Source organism: Chenopodium album, chromosome 2 (genome assembly GCF_948465745.1).
Source record: "Chenopodium album chromosome 2, dcCheAlbu1.1, whole genome shotgun sequence".
Classification (NCBI taxonomy): domain Eukaryota; kingdom Viridiplantae; phylum Streptophyta; class Magnoliopsida; order Caryophyllales; family Amaranthaceae; genus Chenopodium; species Chenopodium album.
This window is the reverse complement of record NC_137835.1, coordinates 7,110,568-7,137,857: the sequence shown is the minus strand read 5'-3', so window position 1 is coordinate 7,137,857 and position 27,290 is coordinate 7,110,568. Positions and strand designations below refer to the sequence as shown.

Below are 27,290 nucleotides of genomic sequence, written 5' to 3'. Positions count from 1 at the left end.
CTGCATAAGAAAACATCCCCAACATAAGGGCTAGGATTAGGGGCGATTAATGTTGTAGGGAACCATACCCCACATAAGAGAACATATCTGCAAACTAAACGTAAAATCTAGAAACATCCCTCAATATATCTCAAGCATGAGTATGTATAACCTACATTATTGAACTCGTGCTCGTTAAAACATCCCAATCGAATCTACGTGGGGAAAACCAAGAGGTAGAATTCGACCTCACATCTTGGGGTAAGGGTCCTAAGGGACCATAGTGGGCATAGTCCATACCCCCTGAAAGTGCCAATTATGCAAAATATTTATGAACATATTCACTGATTAAGCACGTAAGCTGGGCAATTGACCACATAACACACTACAGAGTAGTCACTTTCTGGACCGTAGTACATCACCGTGTTTTGGTCTAGTCTAACCGTCTAACAACACATTCACACATATGATACAGTAATATGTAGCATTATATAACAACTGAAAAGCCAGTTAAGCACTATAACCATGGAATGATGGATGCCACTGGCCAGAGTTGTGCCCACTGCAAGCTGCAACACAAGCTTCTTGCATTACTGATAGCGGAATATCCTTGTTGCAGATGTTTGCAAAGGCCCGCATATGTTTCATCCCGTATTGAGTTAAGGTCCCACATTCTTTCTCAAACACCCGAACCTGAAGATATGAAAGTTTTCACAGTTAATTAAGTTCAAAATAATAGAAATTTAGCTACATGTCCTGTTACTATGCAATCCACTAAGAATACAAATTATATTAATTACCATTGATTTCAAGCAATCCCAATCATCCACAAGCGGCATTCCACGGCTTGGCTTTGCACGTAGGACCGAAGGACCATTGTTTAGTCCAAATAAAAGTTTTCCGATCAATTCAATGCTGCTGTCAAGGTGGCTTCTGTGCTTCATAGTCTCAGTTATCTCTTTAAGAATCTTATGCTTCTCCTCAGGTTCCTCCTTTGATCTTTCATACTGTAAGAGAAGTTGGTGATTATTGAGTAGTGACAGGCATAGATACAAGTCCAAGATTCAGAATTGACCAATTTACTTAAGTTGAGCATCTTTTGATCTAAAATGAAGTGTAACATGTTTACAAACAAAAAAAAAAAAAAAAAAAAAAAAAAAAAAAAAAAAAAACAAACTAGTTTTTATGAGATCAATTACTAAACATTTCCCAAGCCCGTGGGATAGGTTAACGATTGCACTGTTGAGTATACATATTTTAGGCTCAAGGATAGCAGACTTATAAGAAAAAAGTATTAAGTAAACATAAGCTATACTACTGTGGCATTGAGTATACGCATTAGTGTCAAGTATCCAACATAGGTACTAAAAGTGGTGTATACAATCAAGAGTAAACATAAGCTATAAACAGCCATCAAAAATGAAGGAGAATTGGGCTCAAGTTACCTTTTCCCAAAGGAAAAGAATGTCTGCATCTCGTTGATTGACAACGCCCAACTCAATATCACGAGGCACTGTGTTAGCAGGAAGGTTTGCAGTTGCTGGATCAAAGCCTTGGTATAGATAGACTTTCTCTGGTTTAATGCTTTTATTTCCGTATTCCATGACATGGGAACCTGATGTGTAGGTGTTGAAATTTGATGTTCTGTCTTTTACCTACGCCAGATCAAACTCATCAAGTAAACATTCATCCAATATTAACAAGAATTGCCAGTTTCGCTCATGTAACAGAACTATGCTCTTCTACCTCACTGAGCTCCTATTACCTTACCTTCTTAACTTGTTGAGCAATCGTTTCTTTCTTCAAATTGTGTGTCTCACTGCAGACCAAAATTTATTCTACTTTTAGTTTTTGTAGATTTATAAGAATTTATAAATAGATAGAAATATACTTATAATGATCAACACTGAATTTAGAGATTGTAAGATTTGTTAATCAAGCAATGGATTAGAAATTTATCAGCCGAATTGACAGGAAAATCACCTGTCTTCCATCCAGGCAATACTATATAAATCGCCCAAGCACGTCATGAACTCTGGAGGTGGTGCAGGGTCCATACCAGGACAGTAAGTTCCCCAGCTACTCTCTTCAGCATTTGAAGCTGTTGTAACATATATGTTCAGATCTTCAGGCATCAAGCCCTCAAAAACACTACCACTTTCGCAAGCTTCAATGTATATTACCTGTGTACAGGAAAAGATTAGTGTACAGCTTTTAGTATACAAAATATAAATTATGTACTGTACTAATTATAAATCGACACCCACTTACCATTTCCTTGTAGCTTTTTGATGCGTATTTCTTCTTTAAAACCTCTACCAAGTCCTTGCCATAAAGGAATGGCATATTAGGCATACCTGCAAGCAAACTCACCAAAAGCTTAGGTCAGATTAAAAGCCTCGACTGCATATATCATAGCATTACAGGCAATCAATTGATTCAATATGAAAGTAGCAAACCAATTTCATCAGTACAAGACCACAATGTTCTACTGCGTGTACTTGAAACTGAGACCTCAAGTCTTCGGACAAACTATGAATGCAATGTAGAAAAATATAGAGGCACTAACCCAACACACCAGGACCTCCATGATCAGAGTAGTATATAAAGATCCTGTCATTCGGTTTGCTATCAATGACCTTTCCACTGCCACCTTTTACAGCTTTCTTGTTCCCAAGAAGCACTGCAAACATGTTCTCCGCTGTGACATGCTCCCCAGTATAATCCTGTAGTAGATAAAAGCCACACCTTAAGCATCAAACAAGTCGATGAGCAATGTTACTTGAATTCAAATACCACATCAGACAGGAGGCAGCCCATATAAACACACGACCCTGCCTAGATTCAGCTATTTTTCCATAGTTCTTTGGTCTCAAGTGTTTATATCCAATTACGCATAGACATTAGACATGAATAGTCCGAGCAATACAATATTGATGTTATGTAAGGACTTCCATTGAGCCATATAACGACCACGAATGCAATGAATGTGAGAAGAACATCGTAATAACTTCCTCTAACCATAAAAGCTAATTTAATTAAACTGAACATATATATGGTAATTGAATTGCTCCTAGAAAACAACCTTTCCTATAATTAGGTGATGCTCCAATTATGATACTCACATCAGACAGCCCACATAGATATACATTACCCTGCCTTGCTCAACTATTTTCCAAAGACAATACATTTCGGTCCTAACTCCTAACAGCCCTAAGAAATACTATTAAGTGAAATGAAGAGTTCGAGCACTACAAATGATGCATATAGGATTATAGGGACTTATATGGACCCATATCCCGACTACGAAATGCAATAAAATGAGATGAACCTCCTAATTGCTTCCTCGACTACAATATTTAATCAAACTTTACATGTAAGTAAGCTGCATTGGTCGTACAAACAGCAGCAAAAGCACCCCTAAAAATAAAATAAAAAAAGTGATGGTCCAATTAAGATCTGAGCCAGCTGAGTACTAATGGGCCAGGGAGGCGCAAGCCCGTTATCCTTCCACTGACAGGAGCGGGAGGTTTTCGTTGCTCTGTGAAACCAGCCTCACGCGGTTCCCTCCACTTTAGGGTCCATGAGACTTAAGCCTTTGCTCAAGCCACATGGACCAACTCCCAACTTGGATAGGGCCAGCCAGCATACTGCCAACCCTTGACCCGACCCAGAAGGCCTAGAACGTGTTCCATCACCTTATTGCTCCCACTTGGGTTACAAGCTCACGTTACCAAACTCAGCGATTAGTATTATTCTAATGGAGATATATTAAGTGCTTAATCTTCTAATAATTTTCCGATGTGGGACTTTTATACTTGGGTTTGTAAAACTTATTTTTTAGAGCAATAATTTTTCATGAGTTTGCAACTTTGCATGCATTATTTAATTGATGACTTGAATTTTATTTATGAGAAAACAAATAAAATTAATGCAAAAGATTTAAATAATACGGAATCTCGCAATACTATAATCTGGAAAAAAAAATGAAATTGGTAAGGTTAAATTACCTTAGGAACACCAGCATAGACATCCTTGGCATTAGGATGATTGATAATAACACCTTTCCTAGGATTAAGCGGATTATCAGCAATATCATCATACATAAACACAACTATATTCTCATCTTTTAATCCTCCTCTTTTTAATATCTGATATGCATGACAAATATCTGCCTGCAAAGAGCAAAGAAGAATTAAATTAAGTGAAAAACCTCTAATTGTACAACTTAAAAACTAGAACAATTCACTTTTCTGTATACAAATACAAGTATACAACCGGTTGTACCCTGTGCACGATTGTCCCAATACAACAAGGTACAAACACATAAACAAAGAAATAGCCTTGGTTATAAAGTGAAAATATATACCTGGTGTCTATAATTACCAAATCCTTGAGAACCGGCAACAAGAAGAGCCCAAGTAGTACCAACCTCACCGTCGTCCTTGGCCGGTTCTTGTGGTTTCATATGATCAGTAGGCAAGCGGATGTTGGACTCCCACCTGTTTATAGCTTGAGAAAGCCATGTCAATTGAAGAGAGAAACATGCTAAAAGTGCAAGAATTCTCAAGGCAGAACTCATACTTGCCATACTTGTAAAAAAGATACAAGAAAAGTGGGTAATAATATAAAAAAGAGGATGAAATATAGGTAGAGGTTTAATGAGAAGGGAAGAGAGAGAAAGAAAAGAGGGAGAAACACCATGCAAAAGGAGGAGATGACACGTGAAAGAGGTGAAGAGTGTTGGGAAATGTCCTGCGTGAACCATGTGTTACTCTTTGGAGTTGCGTTTATAGTAGTATCACTACTTCACTAGTATGTAGCTATTATTTCATCAGTGTTTCTTTCTTTAGCATTTCTAACAATTCTCTCTCCTCTCATTATTTGCCCGAATTTCATGCTCTCTTTTGTTTGCTTTTGCTTATGGATTCGGTGTTTGATTGTCAAATTTGTCATGCAATAAATTTTTTAAACAAAGTGTAGAAGCATAATATTGTTGTTGTGCGTTACTGTGCTTGATGTAGAGTACGTTGGCCAATGGACCAAGTTATCTACTAGGCCTTTTTGAATGTCATTGGCCCAATGAATGGCCCATTTAAAGTCGTTAGATTTATATTTTGAAATAAAATGGATATGGGTTTGTAAGCCCAGCATAGTGAGCAAGTCCATTACGTTTAGTTATTAGCAAAGATTTGAGAGTTTCTTAAAACTTGCCATGTTTGATTGTTTATTACGTAGTGTTAAGTTATTAACAAGCTTTCATTTGTTCATGATAATACTAGATAAATGAACGAATGGTTCTGATTTGAGAGATTTGGCAGTTTCTTATAATCGGCCGTGTTTATTTACAAGCTTGCTCATTGTTCAATGATGATACAGAAATGAATTGTTTATAACTAAGCCCGTTTATGAGCTAAATAAATTGTACTACTTTGGCTCATTTTTGCCTTCTCAAAGTTCCAACTGCATTTAATTAGATTCACTAAGCTAGTGTAGGGCGTTTCACTAAGTTACTACTTTTAATATTACTTCTGTTTATAACATAGTTGATAATTAACATAGATGGTTAAATTCTTTTTATAATAAGTTAGGTGTTTGAGTTACTACTTTTAATATTACTTTTGTTTATAACATAGTTGATAATTAACTTAGAAGGTTAAATTCTTTTTTATAATAAGTTAGGTGTTCGAGTTACTACTTTTAATATTACTTTTGTTTATAACATAGTTGATAATTAACTTAGATGGTTAAATCTTTTTTATAAGAAGTTAGGTGTTCGAAATTCTTTATCCTCCAAAAGGTTAAATAGGTGATGTGGCGAAATAAAAAGGGTTTACATGGCACATAAACTTTTTTATGAACCTTTTAATAAATTAGTATAGATTTTATCCTTCATCAGCAAATTATGTTTGGGTTCTGCTCTACTTGCCTAGAAACTCAAAAGAACAGGGGTCTAAGCCTAGTTGATTTGTCGATATGATAAGCAACATGATTAGTTGTTTTAGAGTTGATATACTCGGCGATAATAAATTGTCCTAACATGCATAGGGTAACTAACATATTACACTTAAACTTGTAAAAAAAAAAAACATATTACACTTAAAATGATGAAAAACATACCACAATAATGAGTAAATTAAAGATATATAAAGAGTCGAAGATAATCGAATCTTAGCTTTGGGAACCCGAATTTTTTTTTAATCTTAGAGAGAAAAGGAGGAGGGGGTCGAAGAAGAAAAATTTCGTTCATAAATAATGACTTAGGGCCTGTTCCGATTGACTGAACTCAGCTGAACTGAACTGAACTGAACTTATTAATTAGTGATTTTTAACTACGGATTAGTGATCTTTGATTATTTATTGATTATTTATTACTATACATATGTGTATATACAAATGTACATATTATTATTATTAATTATTGATGATTATTATTATTATTATTATTTATTGATTATTATTATTATTATTATTATTGTTGTTGTTGTTGTTGTTGTTGTTGTTGTTGTTGTTGTTGTTGTTGTTGTTGTTGTTGTTGTTGTTGTTGTTGTTGTTGTTATTATTATTATTATTTATTGATGATTATTATTATTATTTATTGATTATTATTATTAGTATTATTATTTCAATTATTATTGTTGTTATTATTATTATTATTTATTGATTATTATTATTATTATTATTATTATTATTATTATTTATTACTTATTGATTATTATTATTATTGTTGTTGTTGTTGTTGTTGTTGTTGTTGTCGTCGTCGTTGTAATAAGAGCTTAAAAGAATGAAATTTGGCTTTATATCATTAGCAATATCATTAGACGTAAATTAAGAGCTGAACTGAACTGAACTGAATTTCAACGGAAGAGAACATGCCCTTAATGGGTGTTGTTTGGTTGTCACTCACATTTTACAAACATTTTTGAATGTGAATTTTCAATAGTGTTGCATCATGAAAATCTTATTCTTCAATATGATACACTAGGTAAGAGTATGAGAACTACTTAAAAGTTGAAAGTCTTGAAACTATTGGAGAACAATTCGAACTCGATCAGTATTCCTATTTGTTCGACTTAAACTTTGGTAGAGGGAATAATCGGTCGTTGGACAATCACCCTCAAGCCAAACAATATTTCTACCTAAACCAACCTAAGACAAGTCTAGGGTAAGTAAAGGATCGTATCCACATGGAATGGGTATGAGTACACCGAGAATATGAAACGGTTGTAATCTAGTTCGGTCACAAGTTTGGGGTTTGATTAAATAACTACTATGGAGACAAACACTAGGGGAAGGAAATATGAATCGACACCAACCAAACCTATGAATCAAAACAATAAGCAAGCATGTACACAAATTGGGTGATAGAAAGGGCACTCAACATTGTCTTCTACCGAAGCCACCACACTAAGCATTCTTAAACCAAACTCAACTAGCAAGATAGGCCAACCAAGTCTTAATAATGGGAAGTAGACTACTAACTCGGGTTTGTCTTTCGATCGGTTCAAGATAGTACTAAGGCACAAATAATTGGGATTTCTCTCCTAATTACCACAACTAAGACTACTACATCATTCAAACAAGGGACCGTAATCAAGAGGAATTTAGCATAATCATACAAGAAAGGGCTCACAACTAGACCTCATCTTTCAATGCAAGCATAGAAGTGAATACATGAGCAATAAGTGGCCATCCAATTACACATGCAATTAACCAATTCTTTAACAATCAATCATCAATCCAAAATGAACATGCAAGCACAAATATCAATCAACCCATGGCTTGGTTGGGTCTTCACCCAACCCCTAGCTAACTAACTACTCACCAAACATGGTAAAGAACATTCTAACAACAATATCTAAGTTCAAAATAAAATCTAACAAATTGAAGAGAGTAGTAAGAACAAAGTAGATTGAACATGCAACAATAATTAACCAAGATTAAGAGAGAAATATATAATTCAAAGCAATTAAAAAAAAACAGAAAATAAAGAGTAAGAGATAGAGGAAAGAGATTACTAATGAAGCTTCAAGGTTGAGAAAATGTTGAAAGTGAGAATACAAACTTCAATTAATCTACTTCAATGATAGAGTTTGAGAGAAACTAAGCTAATTAATAAGAGTTTAGAGAGCTAAGGGACTAAGGAGACTAAAGGGAAGAAGGTGATCTTCTCCAAGGAAGAAGATGCAGAAAATTGAAGCCAAGGGTCGTATTTATACACCCCGAAATCACATCGTAAAATCCGCCCAAAAAGTCGGGTCTGCATGTAGGAGCGCCCGCTCCTACATAGAGGAGTGCCCGCTTCTCAGGCTGGAGCGCCCTCTCCTGGCTCTTGCGCGCCCTCTCTTCCTGCAGCAATTTGAGGCAGTTTGTGGAAGATCAGGGAGGAGCGCCCACTCCTACTATGGTGCACGCCCTCTCCTAGCTGGGAATAAAGAGAGGCAGATTGTGGCGCTTGGGGTAGGAGCACCCTCTCCTCAGGGGTTGCACGCCCTCTCCTCTTGTGCTTTGCTTCCAATATAGTTCTTCATGTTCATGCTATATAACCAATTTCTCCTTGCATATACAAACACGAACACACACATAAAAAGGATCGGGAAAGCCAAAAGTTGTAATCATACACAAAAAAGGAGTCGGAAAGGGGGAAAAGAGGGGAAAATGACAACAAAATTGTGTTAAAAATGCCATGATAAGTGGACAAATAAAACACTTATCAAACTTTGAGTTCAACTCAAATTCAAATTAGTTAAACGAACCTAATCATCAAAGAGTATAATATTTATAGAGGAAACACTTTTGCTCCCTTCCAATTGAAATCAATCAAGTAATTTCGACCTCGATTAGCACACAAAATTGAATGGCCAATTCTCCTCTATTAGGCTCATACATTAATTAATTAAAAGCCCAAAAAATTAATTAAGCCACCTCAGTCATAAAATCATCCACCTTAGATCCCAATTCCAACCCTTCGTTAACCCAAGAACATTCCAGAACCACTTCACCTTCCCCAACAACAGCCAGAACTCTCTCGTCTCCTCTTCTTCCTTCGCCTATTAATCTCCCCTTTTTCCAGATTTCTTTTCACTCTCCCAAAACCCTTTCTTTTTCTCTCTCCTCCCAAATTATCTTTCTCTCTCTTCAATGGCAGACGAAGCTAAAGCAAAGGGTAACGCCGCCTTCTCTTCCGGCAACTATGCCGACGCAATTAAACACTTTTCCGACGCTATTTCTCTCGCCCCCACAAATCATGTCCTCTACTCCAATCGATCCGCCGCCCACGCTTCTCTCGGAAACTTTTCCGACGCTTTAACCGACGCCCAGAAAACCGTCGACCTAAAACCTGATTGGCCTAAGGGTTACAGTCGTTTGGGTGCTGCGTATATAGGTCTGCATAATTTTTCTGACGCTATTTCTGCTTACAAAAAGGGTCTTGAATTCGACCCAAATAACGAAGCCCTTAAATCTGGGCTTTCCGACGCTCAATCCGCGGCTTCTCGCGGTGCCCGGCCCAGTAGCTCCTCTGCTTCTCCTTTTGGGGATGCTTTTTCCGGGCCGGAGATGTGGGCCAAGCTAACTGCGGATCCGGGTACTCGTGGGTATTTGCAGCAGCCTGATTTTGTGAAGATGATGCAGGAAATCCAGAAGAACCCGAATAACTTGAATATGTACTTGAAGGATCAAAGGGTTATGCAAGCTCTTGGGGTTTTGTTGAATATTAAGATGATGAGTGGTAATGGGCCTGAGGATATGGAGGTTCAGCCCGAGGAGCCCGCAGTTGAAAGAGAATTTAAGATGCCTGAGGCTAAACCTGAGCCAAAGCCGGAGCCAACACCGGAACCCGAACCCGAGCCGATGGTGGAGGAGGATGAAGAAGAGAGGGAGAAGAAGGAGAAGAAGGGGTTGGCTCAGAAGGAGAAAGAAGCTGGGAATGCAACTTATAAGAAGAAGGAATTTGAGAAAGCAATTGAACATTATAGTAAGGCTATTGAATTGGATGATGAGGATATATCTTTCTTGACTAATAGGGCTGCTGTTTATCTTGAGATGGGCAAGGTAAATTCCTACATTGCTTTTATTTATCTTTTGATTTCAATTGTTTAATTGGTTTTGTTTAAATTAGGTTTGAAGTCTTGAGCTTTGTGATTGATGTAAAATTGAACTTTGGCATGTGACTTAGAGATTGATTGTGATGATTGATCTTGATCAAAGCGGTTTTGAATGTAATAGATATTTTTTTAGTGTAATGCTTGTTTGGGGTTTAAGTATATAATAAGGTAATATAGGCCAATATGAGTGAATGAGTTTGGTTAATCGTGCTACAGTTATATACACGGCATATGAATTGATAATTTACTTAATGTAGGTTGGTTTGCAGTTGATGGGTTGTTAGAGGTTTATGTGCTACTTCTGTGTTTATTATATGAATGTAAATGCTTTGTAATTCTAGCTTCATGATGGTAACCTTTTTAGTTAGGTTGTAAAGATTAATTTTTTTAATAGTTAATTAGTGTAGCTTAGCCTAAATTGTATTACTTCATCAGTAAATAAAGAAATTTGACTGTTCTGGCTGCAAGTGTAGCTGTGTTGTTATCTTGCTGCTAGACATGAATTTACTGCTTTTGTTAGGCGAAAGATTTACAAACCATATTTTGCTGGTGGTAGATAATGATTTTCACCTTTTCACTGAGATTATAAAAAATAACTTCTATAAGGTAGAACATGTTTTTCTGTAACAAATTATTGGTTGTTATTTTGAAGTCCCTTTTTTTATTCCTGGTTTCAGAGGTTAGGGTGCACATATCGATGTGTAATGAAGCCTATGGCATAGGATTGAGAATATATATATATATTTTCCCAAGTGAACTGTGTTATGAATGGTCCTAAAAGTTAACATGTTCAGTTTATTTTGGCTTATCTTGTAAATTTGGAAGATGTTGGTTTTAGTGGAGGAAAGTAGGTATTGCTGAATTGGGTTGGGTTGGTTTGGTTTTCAGTTGATAGTTCGATTGGATGATATATTGATATGTACCTTGGTTTGTACTTGTGTTTTTTTGTTGAGTATTTGAATCTTGTTTCCCGCATGAAAAATTGTTCCTTCTTAGGCATTTATTCCATGCCTTTGGTACTAGATAAGGATTATTAGACTACTCTCTATATGAGCCTTGGATTACACATAGTTGAGTTTCAGGTTAGGAGCTTATGTTAGGATAAAGAAAGCTAGGGGCGGCAATATATAAATTCGTTAAGATCATTAGACAACTAGGGCACCTTCCTTCCAGTTAGCTACTGATGTTGGAATTAAGGTACATAGTAGCACAAGTTTGTCACCTTACTTAGGCTATTTGTGCAAGGATGAGATGTCAGCTTGTCACCGCTAAAGAATGGTGTCTTTTGCGAGGTAGTTACTGTTGCTTAAAGTTATCGTGTTTAATCTAGTGGGTTTATTTTTGCTTGTCTTCTGTTTTCTTCTTTGTTGTTTTGTGTTCGTTGTTATTTATAGTTACTTTGTCCTGCTGCTGTTATGTTTTGTGTCTTTTGTTGGTTATTTGTGTACTCTGTGCCTTTTGTTTCTTTTGTTGGTTATTTGTGTACTCTGTTCCTTTTGTTATTCATGTACTTAACTGTTATAATCTGTTTTTATCTGTTTGCGGCCAATGATTGCTGATTGGTTTACATTGCTTTTAAATCCCTATGTAGTATGATGAGTGTATCAAGGACTGTGACCAAGCTGTTGAAAGAGGTAGGGAGCTTCGATCAGACTACAAAATGGTTGCCAGGGCCTTGACCAGGAAAGGAACTGCTTTGGCGAAAATTGCAAAGACTTCAAAGGACTATGACCTTGCTATTGAAGCTTTCCACAAAGCTTTGACAGAGCACCGTAATCCTGACACACTGAAGAAGCTGAATGATGCTGAAAAAGCAAAGAAAGATTTGGAGCAGCAAGAGTATTTTGATCCTAATATAGCTGATGAAGAACGTGAAAAAGGTATTACTACCTTTTTTTATATGTTGGAAATTCTATTTCATTCCATTGATAAGTATTTGACATTGTGACCCTTGGGAGCTGTTTTGGTTTAGAGTGTTGTGAGTTTCCTTATATCCGGCTATGTATTTGCACATTAATTTGGAACCTGTACATGTCTATGTAGGTAATGAGTACTTCAAGGAGCAGAAATATCCCGAAGCTGTGAAGCATTACACAGAAGCTATCAGGAGGAACCCTAAAGATGCGAAAGTATGTCTGGTTTTTACTGATTGTTCTGCATTACTTATTTTATTTGATAAATCATCACTAAATCAATTTTGAACTCACTTTGCTACTTATTGATGCATTTTAGGCTTACAGCAACCGAGCTGCAAGTTACACTAAATTGGGGGCAATGCCAGAAGCATTGAAAGATGCAGAAAAGTGCATCGAGCTTGATCCTTCCTTTGTTAAGGGGTACACTAGAAAGGGAGCTGTTCAGTTCTTCATGAAGGAATATGAGAAGGCATTAGAAACTTACCAGGAAGGATTAAAACTCGAGCCAAACAACCAGGAATTGTTGGATGGCGTGAGAAGGTGTGTAGAAGAACGCCTGAAATTTGTGTGGTTGCAACCTTTAAATATACGTTCTTACACCACTAAATTTTGCTATGACTTTCTTGCAGATGTGTACAACAAATTAATAAAGCAAGTCGTGGGGATTTGACTCCTGAAGAACTCAAAGAGAGACAGGTCTTGTTTTATGCTTGTTGATGAATGATTCATTTTAGATTATGTTTTGAGTAAAAATTCTTGACAGTTGTGCTTCTGATCTCTGCAGGCTAAGGGAATGCAGGACCCAGAAATCCAGAACATCCTCACTGATCCTGTAATGAGACAGGTAATAATCTTTGCAAAGTGCAATATTTTTTCAAAAAGAGGTTTAAAGTATAAAAACCTAGTATTTTACTAGCAATTAATGAGAGGGAGGATATTGAAATTAAAAAACTCATTTTAATGACATTGTTGTTTTCATAAAATCTCTTTATTCTTCAATTTTGACAGGAGGAAAATCATTCCTTTGTTATTTTTTGTAAAATCTCTATTTTAACTTGTTTTTGCTGTTTGAATTTCTGGATTTCAGGTTTTGATAGACTTCCAGGAGAATCCCAAGGCAGCACAAGATCATATGAAGAATCCAATGGTGATGAATAAGATCCAAAAGTTGGTCAGTGCTGGAATTGTTCAAGTTAGATGATAACTATGTAATAAGTTGATCCTATTTTAGAAACAGTGATAAGTTGATCTATTCTTAGTAACAGTGACTCAACTTTGGCATTTGATGTTTTTGGCACTACCCCAACTATGTAATATTCTGGATTGGTGGATCAATCTAGTTTAATTCTTGTTGAAATTTTGAACTTATTTTTATGGAAGTATTTGTGTTTATCATCTTTGATTATTGATTCCTTTGTGGCTCATTCAGTCCATAATCTGTTAGTTTAGCTGATTGAAAATCGAACCCTTTTTGTATTCTAATTCTAACTCTCCAAGAAGTTATGTTTCATACTTTCATTGCCCTCATCTTCATAGGGTAATTTTCATCTTCATTTGAAATTGCTGGAAAGTACTCCGTATTACAGTGTACTTCCCAGTTAGCAGCAAAAGTGCAAACACAGCACTTGCTTTGTAAGGACTTGAACCCTAACTTGTTGGCATGAGGGTCAGATTTATTTAGTAGTAAAATCTTGTAGTTATCTATATTACTCCGTATAATTTAAGTCATTTATCTGAGCTATAATTTGTTTCTGTAGGAGTTAAACATGCTTTTTGTTTTTTCTTTCTTTTATTTTTTTGTTTGATTTATTATAAATCTGTATACGACTCCACTTACGAGATTAAAATTTTAATTAATTGATTGATTGGTTTGAATCATATATATACACCACTATGATTAAGGCCCTGTTCTTTTCACCTTAAAAAATAATATTAAGTAAAAATAATTTCAGTTCAGTAAAAATAATTTCAGTTTAGCAAAATTCAGTTTTATTAAAAAAGAATTATAATAGAAATCAGTTCAGTAAAATTAATTTAAGTTTAGCAAAAATAATTTAAGTTCAGCAAAACTTATTTCAGTTCAGTAAAAATAATTTCAGTTCAGAAAAATTAAGGTGAAAAGAACGGGGCCTAAATCTGTCCACGTTAATTGTCCCAAATAGGATATAGAACCTCTAAAACGAGCAAAAAATTCTTCCAAAAATTTAATCAACTTTTACAGATTATATATTACTGAGTTTTGTGCTACATTTGAGATCTTTCTGACAAATGATGACTACCTATACAAAAGCTGTAAGCTGACGCCAAACATAACGAAAGCTGAATATATCAAAATCAATGTTTAAAATACAAGATATCAGCAAAATCTCGTCACTGGGACCTAACAGATGGGGCAGTAGTAAGTTAAGCAGACACCAATTCTTCCTTTGAAGCCGCGAGCTGGTTCTGGATATGCTGAGGAACAACATCGAATTTAGCTAACTGCATTGTGTAGGACGCCCGCCCTTTAGTCATTCCTCGCAATGTACTCACGTATTGAAACATCTCAGCCAGTGGAACAAGGGCGTCTACTACCTGCACATATTCAAGGGTGATTCATGAGTGACAACACAATTTAGCATTTAGATGAGGCAAATATTCTGTCCCTTCAAAAGCGAGCCAACATTGCAAATTAGATTCTTAATGAGCTCCAGATAATTTCCACCCTTCTACAGTTATACTAGCTGAGCTAAAAATGATAATTGATTCTGAAAATTCATGATTACTACCAAGCCGAAGTTCATGATTACTATTGGCAACCAGTGTCTAATTGAGGCCAATCTAAGCTTCAGATTATCCTGAAAAAATACATCTCAATAAGTGGCTACCTTATTTCAGGTAATCCTGAATTTTCTCTGGAGTATCTCTCATCCTCTACTTAATCTTATTCTCTACAATCTAAGCAATCCCTGTCCTTTTGCCTCAAATGGAACCAAGGATATTTTTTTTTATAATATTACAAATTTCCTAAAAGTTGGCCATACATTCTAAGGTAAGATCTGTTTGGCATGGTGTTAATATACACTGACATTCCCTCTTTTACATCAGCCATAGTGTTTTAGAAAACAAGACGAGGCATAGTTTTAAGAGCAGCATGGCCAGCACCCAAAGAATTGGATGAGATTAAGTTCAAGCCTATAACTTTCACTCTTTGGTGATGGTCATTAAAACCATAAGCTTGAAAAAACAGATACAAACGATTGAAGGAAGAAAAATAACAAGGAGAAGTGGATAAGTACCAAGTGATATAACAATGACAAGGCGAACATACCTTGAGACCACCAGGCTTATCACCAAAGCTGTTGATTTGCCCTCTCCTGGAGTTCAGGTCACCAATAACATCTCCCAAGTGTTCTTCAGGTGTAACTACTTCAACCTTCATAATTGGTTCCAACATCTTTGGACCGGCCTTTCTCATTCCCTCCCGGAAAGCCCCTCTGGCTGCCAGTTGGAAAGCTAAGACACTCGAGTCAACATCATGGTAAGAACCATCCACTAATGCGGCACGTACATCAACTACAGGAAAACCTGCAAGCACACCATTGCTCATGCACTCTTCCAATCCCTTCATGACTCCAGGGATATATTCCTTGGGCACTGCACCACCCTTGATTTCACTGACAAATTCATATCCACTTCCAGCCTCTAAAGGTTCAAATCGCACAGTGATGTCGGCAAACTGTCCTTGGCCACCTGACTGTTTCTTGTGAACATACTTGATTTCAGAAACTTTAGAAATACTCTCACGGTAGTTAACCTGTGGTGCACCAACATTGGCCTCAACCTGTATAAAGCGGCAGATAAGAAAATCAGGTTATTAACTACAACATAATTAGGGGAAAAGGGCAACTCCACACCAACGCATCAGTACAACAATTAGCAGATGTTGGAAAAGCTTATTAAATCAATAGGTTTGGCAAGAAAACAATCAAATATTTGCATTTTGTGCTACAATCAATAGATGAGATGGTTATAAATGACATAGATGCAAGCAAAGGAGTCAAAAAAATGTAGAGACAGCTTTTGCAGGCATGCAGAAAATGAGTCAAATATGACATAAAAACAAATGCAATTAATAAAAACTGATACACACCTTAAATTCTCTTTTGAGCCGATCAACAATAATCTCAAGATGTAACTCTCCCATTCCTTCAATGATTGTCTGGTTGATTTCTTCATCACGTGAGAAGTGGAAAGAAGGATCTTCTTGAGCAAGCTTTATCAGACCAGTTGCCATTTTGTCAATATCAGCTTTAGTCTTGGGTTCAATAGCCACCTTAATGACAGGATCAGGGAAATCCATACGTTCAAGCACAACAGGCTTTTCTGGATCACAGAGTGTTTCACCTGTGATGGTGTCTTTTAGTCCAGCAAGTGCAACAATATCACCTGTTAATGCCACCTTAACATCCTCTCTGCTGTTGGCATGCATTTCCAGAAGCCTACCAATTCTTTCTTTCTTCCCCTTGTTTGCATTCAATACATAAGATCCGGCTGCTAGTTTGCCCGAATAGACTCTCACAAATGTAAGAGAACCCACAAATGGATCGCTCATGATCTTAAAAGCTAAGCCAGAAAATGGTGCATCATCACTTGGCTCCCTCGCTATTTCCAATTCAGGATTTTCTGGATCAGAACCCTTCATTGGGGGCAATTCAAGAGGTGAAGGCAAATAATCTACTACGGCATCAAGCAAAGGCTGAACACCCTTATTTTTAAAGGCTGAACCACACATAACAGGAACAAAACTGGCTGAGATGGTTCCTTTCCTAATTAGTTTCTTGATTGTTTCCTCATCAGGCTCTTTTCCTTCCAAGTAGCCCTCCATAGCCTCATCATCTAATTCTACTACAGTTTCTATCAGCTGCGCCCGATAATCTGCAGCCATTTCCTGAAGATCTGCGGGAATTTCCTCATAACTGAATTTTGCACCCAATTCCTCCCCTGACCACACCACAGCTCTCATTTTCACAAGATCAATGACTCCCTTGAAATTGTCCTCCGCACCAATAGGCAATTGAATTACACAGGGCTTTGCACCCAAATTAGTGACAATCATATCTCTTGTTCTGAAGAAATTTGCACCTAGACGATCCATCTTATTAACAAAACATATACGGGGCACACCATATTTATCTGCTTGCCTCCACACAGTTTCAGATTGTGGCTCTACCCCAGCAACACTGTCAAACAAGCATATAGCACCATCCAACACTCTCAGAGCCCGCTCGACCTCCAAAGTGAAGTCGACATGGCCAGGAGTGTCAATAATATTGATGCGATGATTATTCCAGTAGGTTGTAGTTGCTGCAGAAGTGATTGTGATCCCTCTTTCTTGTTCTTGCTCCATCCAATCCATAGTTGCTGTTCCTTCATGCACCTCACCAATCTTATAGTTCCGGCCTGTGTAGAACAGGACCCTCTCAGTTGTAGTAGTTTTCCCAGCATCAATATGAGCCATAATTCCAATATTACGATAATCTTTCAGTGGAATTTTCCTCTTGCCCTCTGGTACAAAACAAAAATTATATTTTCCAAGTCAGCAGACAAGAAATGAAGTCTGACAGGCATCACAAACTCGCAAAGTCGCGATAAGCAATAGTACATACGAGCTTGACAAGTATATTAATCACACATCACAGTTATAGACTTAAATGACCTCTCATAAGGAAGAGATTCATCCTACTTTGCCCATTGAAATACCACAAAGGAAAAATAAACCATAGGCAAGGTCTCTACAAGGATATCCTCATACTCCCACGTTACAAAATGAAAATTCTTCTTCCAAGCTCTAACCAATGAATTTGTGAGAAAAAAAGATGCATGTGCATGAGGAACTCAAGTTCAATACTACTATGCTAAACAAATTGGCATGGTTCATTCATTATAAGTCCAAGTTATAGCATATTAACCCTGGAAAGTAGTTACCTTTTCTAATATAAGCTAGATTTCAAAGGCAATAGTAACAGCCACAAATTTAGCGAAAACTTGATACATGTCAAATACAGAGAAAAGTGAAAGAGATACAAGTTTGTTTTTCATTTTTATTCACAGTTATGCCCATATGGTTAAGACCATGAGTACTGATGAAATTACAACATCATTATTAACATAAATTTTCTCTTTGTAATGTAAGAGAAACGTCCCAACAAAAGAATCATACAGCCCATTCAGAGAGACGGAAACGGGAAACATTTGGCAAAGGCGATTCAATGCAAGGATGAAAATTGAAAAGACCGAACCTTTCAGCCAATTTCCCTTGTAAGCCAATGAGCCAAACTCATGGGCCACGTTATGAACATTACTACTGAATATGCAATTAGCATAGCAGAAACTTCACAAAATTGTGGGGGAACTACAGGAAGATTGGTTACTCAGAATATAATAGGGCAACATTTTCCCATTTTAATACACTAACGAATTCATAACAGACTTCACCCTCACCTCTCTTCTTCTGGGAAAACTCAGTTTCCTCATTAAATTCTTAAACAAGTTTAAATTTTAATTAACATCTTTATCAGAATCAATTCTAACATCAATCAACAACTATCAGCTCAATACAACATCACAATTACAATTGAATTTGAAACTAACCTGAGCAATTATAGCCAAAACTAACCCAAATTCTAGAACCCCAAAACAGCAAATTATCTCAATAATTACACAATAAAACCAAATGGGTACTCACAAAAAATTCCAGAAATTAAAAACCCACATCACATAATACACAAAGGGCACCAATATTTTAAAGAAACAAGCATATTACCATCAGCAACCATGGCAAAAACAGAGAACTTCCTCCTCTGTTGCTGCAAAGCAGGGGCATTTCTGGAATTACACCTGCTGATTCGAACACCCCCGAAGAAGGAGGAGAGAGAAGAAGACACGTTGAGACGGCGGCGACTGTGGTGGTGGGAGGAGGAGAGAGAAAGTAGCTTATTTTGAGACCCATTATTGATATTGCAAAGGGGTTCAAGTGTTCCTGTAATTCTCATTGATTCTGCCGCCATTTTTACTCACTTTCTATTATCTTTCTTCTCTCTAACCTCACTTCTGTGAGGTCTGCTAGAAGTTTTAATTTTATGAGAAAAATTGATGATAAATAACAAATTGTGAGGTTGAGTTTTGATATTGGGGCTTTCGGATAATTGGCTAATAGGATAAATTGTTTGCAACTTGAAATTTTTGTGGGTCCTTTTGGCCCAAATTTTTCTCATCCATAAATGAACAATTAAACATCGTGGCTTTGTATTAGCCTTTGTTATTTGAGTTACACCTCTTTCAACAAATCAAACAATAATCTCATAATAGAAATGCCTTTATTATTCCATTAAGGTTATAGAGTTCATTTTGGCTCTTAAAGATCGAATTATGGTCAAAATTCGTCAAAAATGACTTGAAATACCTTGGCTTGCGTGCAAAAAATGCTTTGATTTGCATGCTTTGGTTTACGAGTTGCGAAAATTACTTGGCTAACATTGCTTGGTTAAGTGTTTTGGGTTATTAAATTTGAGGTTGACATTAGCAAAAAAATTACCAAAAAAACTCAAAGAGTAGAGTAGAGTATGACTATAAAACATAAATGCAAAATTTAAGCATTCTTATAAGGAAAAACTAGGAGCTATGAAATGGTATAGACCTAGTATGGTTATGAAACATAAAAAATCTCGTACGTGCTAACATATTGTTAATTTTGTCACAACATAGTATTCGAGTCATTGGTTGATGCTCCACTAGACCATGGGATTGAAGCCGTGTTACTCATTGTTGATTGACCTGCATTTCCACTATACATGAAAGCACGCAGGAAGTTGGGGCATTGACAAAGCTCCAACTGCGAAATTAGAGTTGAGCATAAGAGCTATCGTCGACATGCTAGGTCTCTTCCTCATATCTTCTTGGACACATAACAAACCTAGGTGTATACAACTCGTGATTTCGGTTTTCGAGCAAGAGTCTCTTAGTGTTGGATTTATAAATTCCAATGATCTCCCATCTCTACAACATTTCCATCCCTGCAATTATAACACCAATATTTAAGTTTAGTGATTCCTTTTTTACAAACTTAGATTTGTACATATCAACATAATTTTGGTGTTAATGTTAATGTACTCACATAGCTTAGAAGGTTTTCAGTCATGCCTGATTGATAGCTCGTGGCACTTATCCTTATTCCACTCAGAATCTCTAAAATTAGCACGCCAAAGCTGTAGACATCTGATTTTACGTTGAATTGTCCATGAATTATATATTCCGGAGCCATATAACCACTGCAAATAATGAAACAGAGAAAAAATATGCTTAGTAACGCCACACATTTACATATCCCCTTTTTTTTTTTTTTTTTTTTTTTTTCATTTTGATCAAGCTTATAGAAATTAATAATTTTAGCTTACTAAGTCCCAATAATTCTACTTGTATGGCAATAGGTTTTTTCGTCAAAAATCCTAGCCATGCCAAAGTCTGCAATTTTAGGATGCATCTCCTCATCTAACAAAACATTGGCTGCCTTGAGATCACGATGGATAATTCGGATGGGAGAGTCTTCATGAAGGTAGAGCAATCCTCGAGCAATGCCTTTTATAATGTCATATCGCTTTGGCCAATCCAATTGTCTTTGCTTTTCAGCATCTGTAACACATTGAAGATTTGAAGTAACTAGATGAGGCATAATTCAACATGATAAAAGGGAACACGTAAAATAGAATATACTTGTATGTAAAGAATACAAAGGAACATAAAGAGTAACAATAGAAATAAAAATATTACCAAAGAGGAAGTAGTCAAGACTTTTGTTAGCCACAAACTCGTACACGAGTAACTTTTCTTCTTTCTTTGCCAAGCAAAATCCTTCTAGCTTCACTAAATTTCTGTGTTGAAGCTTGGCTACCAATGCAACCTCGTTTTTAAATTCTCTTTCACCTTGGCATGAGCCGCTTGATAGCCTTTTTACTGCAACTTCTTGTCCATTTTGTAAAGTGCCCTAAACAAAAAATAAAGAGCCAATTATTGAAATAAATTAAGTACTACATCTACTATCTAGTAAATCTATATGCTGTAAGTACAAAAGAATCATAGAAACACGGAATTTAATTTTGGTGTGGATGTCAACTAGTCTATTTGGTATTTTGGTATCATTCCTCCTTGTATGTACCTTGTATACGATGCCAAATCCCCCTTGACCAATCATGTGATCATCGGAGAAGTTTTTAGTGGCGGCCTTGAGGGCTTCCCATTCATATTGCAAGGACTCAACTATAACATTTTGATCATCTGCAAGTGGAGGAGGCACATCCCCTGCTGCAGCATCCCAAAAAAAAAAAAAAGGCTAATAAGCGAGATTTCTTACCAAAATTATTTCTAATTTGATTAAGCTCAAGTCTTTCAATCTACAAGTTTTTATGATTGTTACCACTTTGAGAATTTGCTACATCTTCAGGCTTCTTCTTGCCTTTCCGACACTTAAGTGCTATAACTATGCTTATTACCAAAAGTATGATGAATACTGATGATGCAGCAACAGGAATAATAATTTTGAGTTTTCCTGCAGCAAAACAGCCAGTCTCAAAACTCAATTTGTGAAGTCATATTGCCTTAGCTTGCGAAAAGCTCATTCCAAAAAGATATCTTACCCGAAGTAGGAGTTGGAGACGATGATGATCCGGAATCAATAGCATATGGAGGAGGTGAATCAGCTGTATCTTGGGCTGATGAAGGTTTAGGAATTGACAAACAAATAATTCCTAACACCATTGACAATAACACTTCCATGTAGGAGTTGTGACTGTTCCAGTTCTCTTCTTTCTTTCTCATTTTATTTTAGCTTTCTTTGGCTATATTTCTTTCTTCTCTAACTTTCTGTAATCATATAATTTCTGTAATCATACAAGGTCAAGATGAAAGATGCATCAAAAGTCGTAGTACTACTAGTAGAAATGGGGTCACGTTTGAATGAATTAAAAAAAATTACCAACTTGCTTTCTATTAGAAGGTGTCTGCACTAATTGGTCAATAGCTAGCTACATTCATGGATGGCCATCATATAAGCTCTTTCTCCACTTCAATTAAAAAACATATGTAAATATTTTTCTCTGTTTCAAAATTATAAAAAAAAAAAAAAAAAAAACCATATATTTTGCTCATTTTCTTATTTGAGGTGCTTTCAAAAAAAAAAAATGAGCATATAAAATATGATACTACGTAGAATATATATCCACACAATAAATTAAGGTAAAAGAGAATAAAACATTGAAGTGAAAAATGCATACATACTCCGTACTTCATAAAAACAGGGGAAATTTTGCTTATATATAGATGTTATCCAAGAAAATAAATTGTTTCAATTCATCAATTAAGATCCCAATTAAATGAACTTCCTATTAGTTTGTAGACCATGGTAGTGAATGTGAGTCACTTCTTGTTGTAGATGGCAATGAACTAGTGTTGCTTCTTGTCGCCGATAGGTCTGAACTGCTGCTGTACAAGAACGATGGGGGTTGAGGCGGCATTGAAGGAGCCTTAGACGCGATATAGTTAGAGCTTAGCATGTGACCTATTGTGTCCATTGTAGGCCTTCTAGTAACGTCCTCTTGTACACACATTAGGCCTAAATTCACGCATTTCATGACTTCGTCATTTGAGCATGAATCACTTAATGTTTTATCTATGAGCTCCCATGTTCTTTCTTCCAAGTAACATTTCCAGGCCTGATATATACATGATATAAAATCTATCAGCATAATATGGTAAAGTACAATTACATGTATAATATGTCCATTCAGCAATAATTTTAATAGGTAGCCTAACGAAGCTTTATTAATTTTTCTTTAGCAAAAACATTTACTGAGTATAATGTAAACTCACATAGATCAAAAGGTTTTCGCCTGCTTCAGATTGGTAAAGAAAACTGTTGACCCTTCGTCCACTTACAATTTCTAACACTAACACGCCAAAACTGTATACATCTGATTTCGTGGAGAACTGTCCGTGAAGTAAATACTCAGGAGCCATGTAACCACTGCAATTCATGAAAACATAACAAAATAAGGCACACATATATAGAACCATACTCTTACAATTCAATAAGCGTAGACTGTTATGTAGATGACTTACTAAGTACCAACAACGCGACATGTATCTATATGTGTCTGTTCAAAAGAACATATCCTGGCCATGCCAAAATCAGCAATTTTTGGATTCATCTCCGCATCCAACAACACATTGCCAGCTTTGAGATCGCGATGAATAATTCTAACAGGGGAGTCTTCATGAAGGTACAACATTCCTCGAGCAATGCCTTTTATAATATTGTAGCGCATTGACCAATTCATTTGCGCTTGTTTTTCAGGATCTGTATGTCATTAGTCATACAAATTCCGGAATTCCCAAGTTAGGAATCACATAAATGACATAATTCTCTCGAGTACACTACACTAAAACAGATTAACAGGTTTTAGAGTACAATATATACCAAATAGGAAGTAGTCTAGGCTCTTGTTAGGCACGAACTCGTATACGAGTAGCTTCTCTGTATCTGCTACACAAAATCCAACTAACCTAACCAAATTTTTATGTTGAAGCTTTGCTAATAGTACCACCTCATTCTTGAATTCCTTTTCACCTTGCCTAGAGCTGTTCGATAGTCTTTTCACAGCTATTTCTCTACCATCCTCTAATGTCCCCTGACCAAAAACAAACATAAGTTTTTGGAATTTATATTAGTTTCTCTAATATAACAATAGATGTAAATGAATTTGAAGTTGGTCATATAATGAGTAGTATTTGGACTGAGGTGAACAGCGGCGAGCCAAGAAAAACCTAGTTACCTTGTAAACAACACCAAATCCACCACGACCAATTTTTAGATAATCAGAGAAGTTGTTAGTGGCTGTTTGGAGAGTTCTTAGGTCATATTACAACGATTCAGCAGTCACGAATTCATTCTTTGATGCAGGAGTTTGAGGCAATTCACCAGAAACCAAATTCCCTTCTATAACGCATAAATAAAGAATCAAAAGATCTAAATTAACCATAGATTCATACATATATATGCCCTTTTTTAGTCTTCACTTATAGAGTTATAGATATTGTAATTTAAACTAGTGATGTGACAACTAAATTTAGACGAGTTATAAAAGCATTACCATCGATAGAATCATTTGTGACATTTGATATTGGAACTATGAAAGATGGAGTCATAGTTGGAAGGGCGGCATCATATTTTTGCACAAGTCCATGTACTATATACATACACAAGAAAAAATAAAATCAAGGATTGCATTACATAAGTAAAATTATTAGGCATTCTAATATATACAACTATATTAGCTTTGATGATTACCATCTTCAGGTTTTTCTGGTTTCGGTTTTTTCTTACAAACGCATAAGCATATGACTAGTGTCACGATCACAACCACGGCCACGATTGCAACGACGACAGCAGGAATTATTATATGAAGTTTCCCTGTACAACAAAGTGCAGTACAAATTACAATGACCAAACATGATAAATAAAGTAACAAAAAAAAAAAAAAGGTACTTCATACCTTTTTTCAGTAGATTATTTTTACTAGTATATACAAGTATTACCTCGAATTGATGAGGAAGATGTTGTTGAATCTAGAGAACTAGTCTCATCTGATGAAGTATCTGCTATATATGCACAAAGCAAGTTAGTGATTTATCTTCCTACTAATAATGTTCAATTCAACTTTAACTTGATCTCAGGTAAAAATGTCAAAAATACAGATTAATTATTTACATGTACTCTTTACAATTGGTTATCATGCATTTTAAAATTAAATCAAACTTTAAGCTTTGCGTGCATTTAAATCTATCTATTTATAAGTAAATCAAGATGTAAACAGTAGAATTGAAGATCACAACGACAATATCACAATACTATACCGATTGGTGTAGATGGCACATCCAAGGTGGTAGGGCTTTGCGATGGCACACGACGTAAAGTTGGTGAAGGCACTTCGTTGTCTGACCAATTAAGGGATTTGGAGAAATGGAAGATAAATAAGATGCAATTAGTGATACGTACTCTTAATTCTCACTGAACCAAAATCATAAGGAAATTGATCGTCAAATTAATTTCCCTTCACAAAGTGAATGAAATGTTAGATAGCATAATAGTGTTACCAAAATTACATTACCAGGACATAATGTGTTATAAGAAGATGGGACTCCACAAACCAAGAGAAGTTGAGACATAGTGTTAGCAAGAGTGACATTTGCATTGATAATAGACTTGACGTTGCAAAAACATTCCCTGTCTTCTCGTATATCTTCCTTGAGTACAGTACAGCACATGTTCGAAGCCGTCGACGCAGCATTACAATTTGACAACCGCTGCCAACACATCCCTACCATCGTAGAATCTTCTTGTGCTGATATTGCCATAAATTTCATTGTTAGCAACACTAGTACTAGCCTTATGGCCGTTGCAACCACCTTCATATGTTCTGCCGTAGACTTCATGATCGACTAATCGTCGAATATGAACTACTTAGCTTGTTCGTATAATTTTTTTTGTACTAGAGAAGCAAAGATATGCGTGCATTGAGTAAGATCATAACTTCATAAGGAGTACATAGTTAACAATAATAATGGAGTTTATTGTTTAAGTATAAATTTGAATTGACTTTATTTATTGACTTGTTCTAATTCTTGACAAAGATGTCCCATGTGCATAACTACGACTGTACTTCTAGAATTATACTACCTGAGTTGACTTTACATTCATCTCCCTAATATAGCACTATCTGTAACATGCCAGCTAAAATTAACTAGTTAAGACATTTTGACAATTGCTCACAACTAACTTCTCCTCGATCGATGATCATGAAGTTCCATGCTTTTAGTTTCGTTTATCTTTGTCAATTTGATCTCTTATAATAAAGGTTATAGTTTCTAATGATAACCAATATAATATTCCATTCAAATTCTATGTATTTATTAGTTAATTCTCAATCTTGTACTGTAACACAAATCATAGGTTAAATTAATTATTCAAATATAATGTCATGTCCATACTCGTAAAATGCACGTAGCGCTCTAGCTAGTTGGTTTCATGGTAGATAATTGATGACTACCAAGAGTGAGTATTAGGTTAACACCTACTGGCCGTATACATTTTTATCTTTGTTCTTCATATTCATTAGTTTCTTGATTGATTAATTATTTTCTTCCTCTCATGCTTTAGCCTAATAAACGGAAGTACTTGCTAAGATACTAACGCAATGTAAGCCATTGATATAGGATACTGGACATACATTTCAAAGTCAATTATGGTTGGTAATTGGTTAATATAGTATTGTTGTAAGCTTGATTAAGATAATCAAAGTTATGGTGATGCCTGCTAACAGAAGTTTACAGGCGTTGAGGATAAATTTTAGCATCATTTTTAAGTAGCAAATTGCTTAATTCTATATCAATAGCAAGATTAGCAGCTTCAACTTGCTGTTGAAAACTAATATCAATATCGACAATATAACAGTATTATTCAGCACCTCGTTGTACTCCGGAAAGCTAATACACCAACCAACAAAACTTATACTTGTACATTTTTTTGAAATATTTATTACAGGTACTTTGCTAACAACTCAGCCCATTAGGCCCATATTTTGAGGTTTAGTGGACCAACAAATAACGCTACCATCTAAAGCACAATAGGCCATATTTTGACTTTCACTAAAGCCCATTACGCCACTTTCATGCATTAGCGATTCAGGAACATTAAATCCAAACAAACAATATGGGTGTTTGTTTTGATTACTAATAGACATCATCATACCCCTAAACACTATTTCCTTTTTGTCGAAGGACCAATTTTGATCTTTTTAATTATATTTTAGTTCTTATTATTCTCTTGTCAATTAATCAGTTAGCCTTAGCCTCTCCTTTTTCTTTTTAAATACAACAGTTTGTCAATTCTTATACTAACTTTGAATTATTTTTTCACTGCTACTATAATGCAATACGTTGGATTAGTCAAAATTTAGTTTTGAAATACCTTATAATACATTAATACTACCTCTACAGCTCTACTTCATATTATTTGTAACAATTTGATATAAACTGTGAGTAGAATATATCTTATCATTGAAAGTAATATGAAACAAATTAAAGGTAGTAATTATTATTAATAAATAATTAGAGATTTTGATGATCAAAGTCATGTCTCGACACAAAGGTTTCAATCAAACTATTGTTGTACTACATAAAAATTAAAATAAAGCAACAA

At 35.8% G+C, this 27,290-nt stretch overlaps 4 protein-coding genes and 1 pseudogene across 4 annotated transcripts; 1 reads left to right on the top strand and 4 right to left on the bottom strand.

Annotated features, from left to right (window-relative positions):
* Positions 1 to 101: 101 nt before the first annotated feature.
* Positions 102 to 4,613, bottom strand: LOC145581479 (vacuolar-processing enzyme-like). The gene is made up of 9 exons (XM_081638491.1): positions 4,349 to 4,613; positions 3,990 to 4,154; positions 2,549 to 2,705; positions 2,251 to 2,336; positions 1,963 to 2,162; positions 1,750 to 1,798; positions 1,425 to 1,634; positions 780 to 986; positions 102 to 672 (listed from the first exon to the last, which is right to left on the bottom strand). Exons 1-9 carry the CDS (start codon positions 4,568 to 4,570, stop codon positions 490 to 492), a joined length of 1,479 nt encoding a protein of 492 aa, XP_081494617.1. The 5' UTR covers positions 4,571 to 4,613; the 3' UTR covers positions 102 to 489.
* A 4,338-nt stretch (positions 4,614 to 8,951) lies between these two features.
* On the top strand, positions 8,952 to 13,398 carry LOC145594817 (hsp70-Hsp90 organizing protein 2-like). The gene is made up of 7 exons (XM_081651157.1): positions 8,952 to 10,032; positions 11,677 to 11,965; positions 12,129 to 12,214; positions 12,318 to 12,541; positions 12,631 to 12,697; positions 12,786 to 12,845; positions 13,089 to 13,398. Exons 1-7 carry the CDS (start codon positions 9,121 to 9,123, stop codon positions 13,200 to 13,202), a joined length of 1,752 nt encoding a protein of 583 aa, XP_081507283.1. The 5' UTR covers positions 8,952 to 9,120; the 3' UTR covers positions 13,203 to 13,398.
* A 796-nt stretch (positions 13,399 to 14,194) lies between these two features.
* On the bottom strand, positions 14,195 to 19,121 carry LOC145594809 (elongation factor G-2, chloroplastic-like). Its single transcript, XM_081651145.1, has 4 exons — positions 18,807 to 19,121; positions 16,134 to 17,548; positions 15,312 to 15,824; positions 14,195 to 14,575 (listed from the first exon to the last, which is right to left on the bottom strand). Exons 1-4 carry the CDS (start codon positions 19,048 to 19,050, stop codon positions 14,405 to 14,407), a joined length of 2,343 nt encoding a protein of 780 aa, XP_081507271.1. The 5' UTR covers positions 19,051 to 19,121; the 3' UTR covers positions 14,195 to 14,404.
* A 615-nt stretch (positions 19,122 to 19,736) lies between these two features.
* On the bottom strand, positions 19,737 to 21,853 carry LOC145567616 (cysteine-rich receptor-like protein kinase 10). Its single transcript, XM_081626940.1, has 8 exons — positions 21,673 to 21,853; positions 21,453 to 21,584; positions 21,195 to 21,340; positions 20,810 to 21,023; positions 20,437 to 20,671; positions 20,157 to 20,310; positions 19,956 to 20,055; positions 19,737 to 19,816 (listed from the first exon to the last, which is right to left on the bottom strand). Exons 1-8 carry the CDS (start codon positions 21,851 to 21,853, stop codon positions 19,737 to 19,739), a joined length of 1,242 nt encoding a protein of 413 aa, XP_081483066.1.
* A 566-nt stretch (positions 21,854 to 22,419) lies between these two features.
* LOC145567609 (cysteine-rich receptor-like protein kinase 10) lies at positions 22,420 to 25,525 on the bottom strand (annotated as a pseudogene).
* Between the last annotated feature and the right edge of the window lie 1,765 nt (positions 25,526 to 27,290).

Bases quoted from the DNA above. Each gene is read 5' to 3' on its own strand.
- LOC145581479 (XM_081638491.1), bottom strand. From the start codon at position 4,570: ATGGCAAGTATGAGTTCTGCCTTGAGAATTCTTGCACTTTTAGCATGT. The intron at 2,706-3,989 runs GTAATTTAACCT...TATCTACTACAG, and splicing joins TCTATGCTGGTGTTCCTAAG to GATTATACTGGGGAGCATGT. The intron at 1,635-1,749 runs GTAAGGTAATAG...GATCTGGCGTAG, and splicing joins TTGCTCAACAAGTTAAGAAG to GTAAAAGACAGAACATCAAA.
- LOC145594817 (XM_081651157.1), top strand. From the start codon at position 9,121: ATGGCAGACGAAGCTAAAGCAAAGGGTAACGCCGCCTTCTCTTCCGGC. The intron at 12,542-12,630 runs GTGTGTAGAAGA...ACTTTCTTGCAG, and splicing joins TTGTTGGATGGCGTGAGAAG to ATGTGTACAACAAATTAATA. The intron at 12,846-13,088 runs GTAATAATCTTT...TCTGGATTTCAG, and splicing joins CTGATCCTGTAATGAGACAG to GTTTTGATAGACTTCCAGGA.
- LOC145594809 (XM_081651145.1), bottom strand. From the start codon at position 19,050: ATGGCGGCAGAATCAATGAGAATTACAGGAACACTTGAACCCCTTTGC. The intron at 17,549-18,806 runs GTAATATGCTTG...GTTTTGTACCAG, and splicing joins TTTTGCCATGGTTGCTGATG to AGGGCAAGAGGAAAATTCCA. The intron at 14,576-15,311 runs GTATGTTCGCCT...GAATATGTGCAG, and splicing joins ATAAGCCTGGTGGTCTCAAG to GTAGTAGACGCCCTTGTTCC.
- LOC145567616 (XM_081626940.1), bottom strand. From the start codon at position 21,853: ATGAGAAAGAAAGAAGAGAACTGGAACAGTCACAACTCCTACATGGAA. The intron at 21,024-21,194 runs GTACATACAAGG...TTTTTTGTTTAG, and splicing joins GATTTGGCATCGTATACAAG to GGCACTTTACAAAATGGACA. The intron at 20,672-20,809 runs GTAATATTTTTA...AATGTGTTACAG, and splicing joins TCTTGACTACTTCCTCTTTG to ATGCTGAAAAGCAAAGACAA.